General features: G+C 42.2%; 1 protein-coding gene and 1 long non-coding RNA gene across 4 annotated transcripts in view; one reads left to right on the forward strand and one right to left on the reverse strand.

The window, feature by feature from the left end:
- The window catches only part of LOC138954153 (uncharacterized), a 35,809-nt gene extending 33,804 nt beyond the window's left edge, over positions 1-2,005 (forward strand). For 2 of the 3 annotated variants that reach the window (XM_070326050.1, XM_070326051.1), the window contains one exon: positions 936-2,005. In XM_070326050.1, coding sequence (XP_070182151.1) covers positions 936-1,467 — 532 coding nt within the window. In that variant the 3' untranslated portion in view covers positions 1,468-2,005. The remainder of the gene's footprint in view (positions 1-935) is intronic. The other variant, XM_070326052.1, reaches the window with a different exon arrangement.
- Positions 2,006-3,435: 1,430 nt separating this feature from the next.
- Positions 3,436-6,597, reverse strand: LOC138954155 (uncharacterized). Its single transcript, XR_011451730.1, has 3 exons — positions 6,116-6,597; positions 4,686-4,833; positions 3,436-3,571 (listed from the first exon to the last, which is right to left on the reverse strand). It is a non-coding gene; the product is annotated as an uncharacterized lncRNA (long non-coding RNA).
- Between the last annotated feature and the right edge of the window lie 811 nt (positions 6,598-7,408).

Below are 7,408 nucleotides of genomic sequence, written 5' to 3' on the forward strand. Positions count from 1 at the left end.
ATCATCAACCCGAGGTAGATCTACACCAACCACTCTGCACGCAAGTTCCTAGTGCAGAAACTTTCCGAGAATAACGTACGTTCCTCCGACCAAATTAATGCAGCTATCTGGGCACAACAACGTTAAGCAGCATTTCCCCAGAGGAACACCGTGGCTTCAGTCTGATGCTAAACGGCACTGCACCGGTCTCGGAGCTGTCGCCAGTGTCGGCAGACGACACATTGGATTCGCACGGCCACTTCAACTCCAGCCGTCTCCACTGCCACTGCCACAATCACATCCCAGCAAACGCTAACAACACTGTTTGCAAGGCCTGTGCACGTTGGTACCATCAACATCAACCAATATTTGTCCAGTCACCAAACCGAGAAGTGACCATCTGAAAGCTGTCGACTCGCCTGGCTCCGACTTGACTGTCATCCTATCGCGGAAGGATATGCTTTGCTGTTGTTGTTCCTTTTGGTTTCTTTTATCCTGTGGCCACTGCTTTTCTTTTTATCTGGTATATTTTGAAGTGACCATCATTTCGTTGTTCGAATTTATTTAATCAATGTTCAATATTAAACTTAACAGTGTTAACAAAGGCGAACTACTTTGTCCTAGTTTGAGAGTGTGTGTCATGGCGGAGGAATGAATGTCAAATTGAGTAAAGTGGTTTGAAGTTCTAAAGCGGGTTGATCCAAAGGCAATAGCGCTGTCGGTGACTTTTAGTTAGATCTGGCACAGAAGTATATAATGTAGGATAAACAGAATACTACATGGCTTGCTGTGTCGTACCAGATTTACACTCGTTGCTTTTTCAAATAGTGAACAGCTCGCTTTCGCTCGCAGTTCACTATTTAAAAAAAACAACTCGTGTAAATCTGGTACGACACAGCAAGCCATGTAGTATTCTCTATATACCTAATAATGTGTGTAAATGTGTATGCTGACAGATTCTCCATACCACTGACAACGATTGAGCTATTCCTCAGCAGACAGCCACGACTACAGCTGTGGACCCAGGGCCATCTTGTTCACGCTGTTGGAATGGAGCATGGTCGACCAATGACATGTATTGCTTTGTTCCCGCAGCAGTTTCAAGTCTTGGATGAGCCGCCAGACGACTACGACGTCGACGTGAGAATCCTCTGGGGCCCGACGGGCACTTCAAAAAGCATAGTCTTGATAATAAAAGGTTTGTTTCTGCTGAGGAAGGGCTGCGCCACAGTCTTCGTTCTTCAGACGAGTGATGATGGCGCTGCTGCTGCTTACCTTGTGCGTCATCAGGTGAGAGAGACGGCCGGACAGGGAGCCGGCAGCGTGCAGCTCGTCAACATGGCGGGGGTAGGGAAGAGAGACTTGAGCGGACAGTATCACTGGACAGAGGAAGGCAAGAAGAAAGTGCAGGCCTGGGTGGAGGAGCTGTGTCAACACGCACAGACACACGGACGCGTGCACATCCTGGCCGATGAGGCTGAGTGGTAAGAATGACGCTGTACACTGAATCTAACACTGCCTCCTGTCACTCTTGTGTTGGCCGGTGTGGTCGTGTTCGTTGGAAGGAAGTCTGATAATTCACAAATGTTATTATGTTCACACCTTTTCTATGACGAGGTAATTCGTGTGCTTTTGGTCAAGAAATTCGGACGATTTATGTGGAAGTAATGGCTCTTTATTTTCAAGTTTGAATAATAGACTGGGGCATGTTTATTAGAAGTAAATTAGATGTAGAATGTGAATTTAGCAACTGTCACGGCGGTGTGTACTGATCAGTGATGTCATCAACCTGTCTCATCAGGCGCCACCCTTTCTTTGTCTGCCACTGGAAAAACTTGGTCAAGGTAACGAAGAGTGGAGCGAAATAACGTCATTCTGTTGACGTCATTATTAATCATTGCGTCATTGTATTTCAGGTTCACTGTGATTCTTATCCTGAACAGCAATCTTTGTGACTTCCTTTTTGCCTGGCGTTTTTGTTTTGTTTTAATCAGTTTCGTAATTTCAGGTGTAATCATGCACTGACACACCTCCCAACAAACATTATGCATGCGTATCGCATGCGTATCGCATGCGTGAAAGCGTGCGTATCGCATGCGTGAAACGCATGCGATACGCATACGATTCTGTAACTTTTGTTTCGTGCGATACGCATGCGTTTTTTGCTCGGATATCGAGCGTGACACGCACCTCTACCGCAGGTGTCCCGCATGCGTATTCCATGCGTATTCCGGATTGTTTATGCTCTTTATAAAGCAGGTTTTTAGCTGCTCATATTTTCAGGCACTCTGACAACAACACTCACTCAAACCATGCAAGCAGAAACTCAAAAACAAATTGTTTCATCAAAATATTATGTTATTCAACAATTTTTATAAACATTCACAATCTTAGTGAAAATGCGTAATTAAATTTAGATACACTTACTGGGGCGGGGATGTAGCTCAGTCGGTAGCGCGCTGGATTTGTATCCAGTTGGCCGCTGTCAGCGTGAGTTCGTCCCCACGTTCGGCGAGAGATTTATTTATCAGAGTCAACTTTGTGTGCAGACTCTCCTCGGTGTCCGAACACCCCCGTGTGTACACGCAAGCACAAGACCAAGTGCGCACGAAAAAGATCCTGTAATCCATGTCAGAGTTCGGTGTGTTATAGAAACACGAAAATACCCAGCATGTTTCCTCCTAAATGGCGGGGTAAAAAACGGTCATACACGTAAAATTCCACTCGTGCAAAAAACACGAGTGTACGTAGCAGTTTCAGCCCACGAACGCAGAAGAAGAAGAAGAAGATACACTTACTTAGTTACAACTAAAATTATGAATCATATTCTACCCAGGCTTTACATTTTGAATTTGATGGCATTTTGACACATTTAACATTTTTGATTAGGACAAATATAATAAGAAACCCTTTGCGTATTAAAGAAATAGTCACATTTGTTTTAAAATACAAAACCATGTAATGCTGATCAATTAGTGATTTTGTTTGTTGGTTCATGGGCTGAAACTCCCACGGCTTTTACGTGTATGACCGTTTTTACCCCGCCATTTAGGCAGCCATACGCCGCTTTCGGAGGAAGCATGCTGAGTATTTTCGTGTTTCTATAACCCACCGAACTCTGACATGGATTACAGGATCTTTTTCGTGCGCACTTGGTCTTGTGCTTGCGTGTCCACACGGGGGTGTTCGGACACCGAGGAGAGTCTGCATACAAAGGTAACTCTGAGAAATAAACCTCTCGCCGAACGTGTGGACGAACTCACGCTGACAGCGGCCAACTGGATACAAATCCAGCGCGCTACCGACTGAGCTACATTCCCGCCCCATCAATTAGTGATAATTATCAACACTCAAAATACAATTTGTATTCACAATGCTGCGACTTTTCGGCTATCTCTGAATATATATGCAGCGAAAGGCAATGTGTTTAGTAAGGACTCCCAGTGCCGTGCTCAGTGACGTCCTCGGTGATCCATCACCAGGCATAAACAAGTGATGCGCCTTCCCTTCCTTCAAAAGATGAGACTCGATCTGCTTGGCTGCATTTGCTACCTCTCCTCTGCAGCCCAGGTCCAACAGAGTTTCCCTGAAACTAACAACAATTTATCAAATCATTAGTTAGTGTACATAGTCTGAAGCCACCTGAACACACGACAGCCATTTTCCTTCAGTTCTCCCCTTATTTATACTATAGGTACATGTTTTTAATTTATTTACACTCATCCTCATGGTACTGAAAAAGTGCCATGAAAGGCAGAAAATAAGAAATAGAAAGTCAAACAGAATGAGGCAGAGCGATGTTAAGATATCAAATAACCAAAGGGAAGTAATCGCTCAATGCATACGACATGTGTAATAGAGTAAGCGAGAGTTGTACGGAACCTTTTCTCCTGGCACCTGAGAGAATAACAAGCATTGAAATGAACAAGCGACTTTCATCCTCAAAAAAGGATGATCACCGCAAGCTCATATGCTCATCATTCTCCAAGGCACTCCAACTAACACCTACGTACACAGTCATATATATATACTGACAAGAACCAGCTTTTACTGATTCTCGACCGGACTTAGTCCTTAAATCAAGACTGGTTTAAACAGAACAAATTCAATGTTCATTTCAATGCTTGTTATTCTCTCAGGTGCCAGGAGAAAAGGTTCCGTACAACTCTCGCTTACTCTATTACACATGTCATTGAGCGATTACTTCCCTTTGGTTATTTGATAAGAAATAGAAAATAAGGAGCTCAATATTAGCTGATTCTTCAAAGCTTCCTTCACATACAAAGTAACACACACATGAATACAAACACAAAGCCTGTATTACAACATAAGATAAAAATCAGGGACACATAATTCAGAAAACTTCCATAACACAAACATTTAAACCAGGAATGATGACACAAAGTGCTTTCCAAGAGTGTTATTTGTGACTGATCATGCCAAAACATCTTGACAGTACAGGCAAATACTGTGAAACTTATCTTACAGGCAGCTAATTGTACAGTGGAACCTTGTATTGAAGAAACTAGCTTTCCAAGTTTTCAGTTCACAATGTAATTATGTCTGAAAACAATTCCATTTAAAGATGGTTTCTCTCATAGGACGTGATCTGCTTTCAGTATATTTTTGTGTTAATAGTCAAGATCTTTGAAAGGTAGGTTCCATTGTACCCACAAACGAAACAAGTGTAAAACACAAACACTCACCAGTAATATTATTTGAGATTGATTTGTGAAACTCTACAGCAAGGGAACACATGGAATGTATGTGGCTGCCAGGGCTCTGAGTCTGACTTTCCTTGTTTCAGTGTCTCTCATTTGTGTTGACAGCATCGATTAGCAGCACCTTGATAAGCTACACAAAAGAAAAGAACATTGTCAATAAATAATATCCTTTTACATCAGTTTTTTTACATGTAAGTTCACGGATAAATCTAAAGTGCATTTCAGAGCCGTGTTCATCCCAGACACAGAGGACAATCAGCCAGTTAAACCTGCATGAATTCAAAATATATGTGGGTCAATATGTTATGGCCAGAAAACAATGTTGGTCTCCGAAAACCTCCGAAAACCCCTGAAAACCCCATCTAGACTAACTAAATCTATCTTCAAAGTGAAGTATTGGACATGCCTGTAAAAAGTAAGCCTGACTCGTGCTACATGCACCCTTATAAGTAGTTATATTTGTGTTGAGAGCCGGATTATCGACGAAATCGATGCAACAATTTCAATGCAAGGGAGCAAGGTAACTATTGTTACTCGAAAGCACAAGTACTGATGACGTCATGTGATTAGTGCTTTCGCTCCTTCGTAAATCCTCGCACAAACACGAAAATAAAGCCATGAACTGTGAAAGTTGCAAATATAAGTCATGATTGCAAACATTATGTAACAAAACACGATCTAAGGACAAATGTTCTTATTTCTGATGAGGTTTTCGGGGGTTTTCGGAGAGAAGTAGTACCGCAATTTTGTATCTACAGAAATTCCATGGGGTCAAAACTATGGACATTGAACATACAGGCCTGGAGTCTGCATACCTGACCTATTATGACGGAGGCTGAAAATACTGTCAGACTCAGAGCACAGTTTAGGTTCATAAAACAACAAAAAAAGGCATCCAATATTTGAAATGCCGAAGCTTTTTGTCGAATAACATTCAGGGGCGGATCTGGGGGGGGTGCAATGGGTGCAATTGCACCCCCCCCCCCCCAGCGGGACAAAAAAAAAAAAAAAAAAAGAAGAAAAAAAAAAAGAAGAAAAATGTATCACCTGAAAATAGCACTTTACACGCTCAGATTGCACCAGATTGCACAATTTTGCTTCCTTTTTAAAAAAAAATTCCGGGGGGGGCATGCCCCCGGACCCCCCTAGCATGCTCGGCGCTTCGCGCCATCGGTTCGGCGCTTCGCTGATAAGATACAAAAAAACAAAAAAACAAAAAAAAGAACTTTGCACCCCCCCCTTTCAAAACCCAGATCCGCCCCTGACATTGGTGCACAACCACAGCACTAACCAGGAATCAAGATAATATTTACAGTCAAGATTGAAAATCTTCTTAGGCCTGTAACTCTCAAGTCTGACTATCCTGCTGAAAGCCTGAATAGCTGAGAAAAACAAAACAAAATCAAACATACCATAAGTGAAAGCCGCAGTCAACCCTTTTGCGGAACAGAAACAGAAAAGATCTCTCCACAAGGAAACATCAGGATGGTTGGCCATAACGTATGTACTGCAATCATAAACAGACACACTGTTACTCATTTAAAATCATAACTACTCACTTAGATACAGATACCTACAGACATCACCATTAAACACAGTCACATGCGTGCGCAAGTCAAAGGATTAGCCTGTGGTTTAAGCATGACATAGAGACTTCTGAGCTCTACATGTTCAGTCCAAAAACACAGGTACTGAAGTAGGGACAACTGCATAAGAAGATGAAACCAAAGAGAAACAAGAAGGGCAAAGCCCATACGACTCACATGCTTTACACATTTTTCCTACCAAAATACATGTGACCTTGACCCAAGGTCAAGGTCATCCAAGGTCATGCAACACAAAGCTGTTAATTCAAGACATAGGAAGTACAATGGTGCTTATTGGCTCTTTCTACCATGAGATATGGTCACTTTTAGTGGTTCACTACCTTATTTTGGTCACATTTCATAAGGGTCAAAGTGACCTTGACCTTGATCATATGTGACCAAATGTGTCTCATGATGAAAGCATAACATGTGCCCCACATAATGTTTAAGTTTGAAACAGTTATCTTCCATAGTTCAGGGTCAAGGTCACTTCAAAATATGTATACAATCCAACTTTGAAGAGCTCCTGTGACCTTGACCTTGAAGCAAGGTAAACCAAACTGGTATCAAAAGATGGGGCTTACTTTGCCCTATATATCATATATAGGTGAGGTATTGAATCTCAAAAACTTCAGAGAAAATGGGAAAAATGTGAAAAATAGCTGTTTTTTAGGCAACATTTATGGCCCCTGCGACCTTGACCTTGAAGCAAGGTCAAGATGCTATGTATGTTTTTTGGGGCCTTGTCATCATACACCATCTTGCCAAATTTGGTACTGATAGACTGAATAGTGTCCAAGAAATATCCAACGTTAAAGTTTCCCGGACGGCCGGCCGGACGGACGGACGGACGACTCGGGTGAGTACATAGACTCACTTTTGCTTCGCATGTGAGTCAAAAAGCAAGCAAAAGCATTACTTACCTGTTCACAACAACGCATTGGTATGACCAGGTTAGCAGATAAACACAGCACTGGACCATTGTAAATGCAGGACTTGAAGTTCAATGGGTCCACTGAAAAAGAGATTGTGCACTTTGAAAAATCATAAACCTGGTATACTGGTAACCTTCGTGATAACAATCCTCTCCCTGTATGAATTCAGTTAAATTGAGTTTAA

The sequence above is a fragment of the Littorina saxatilis genome, unplaced genomic scaffold (genome assembly GCF_037325665.1).
Source record: "Littorina saxatilis isolate snail1 unplaced genomic scaffold, US_GU_Lsax_2.0 SUPER_12_unloc_1, whole genome shotgun sequence".
NCBI lineage: Eukaryota > Metazoa > Mollusca > Gastropoda > Littorinimorpha > Littorinidae > Littorina > Littorina saxatilis.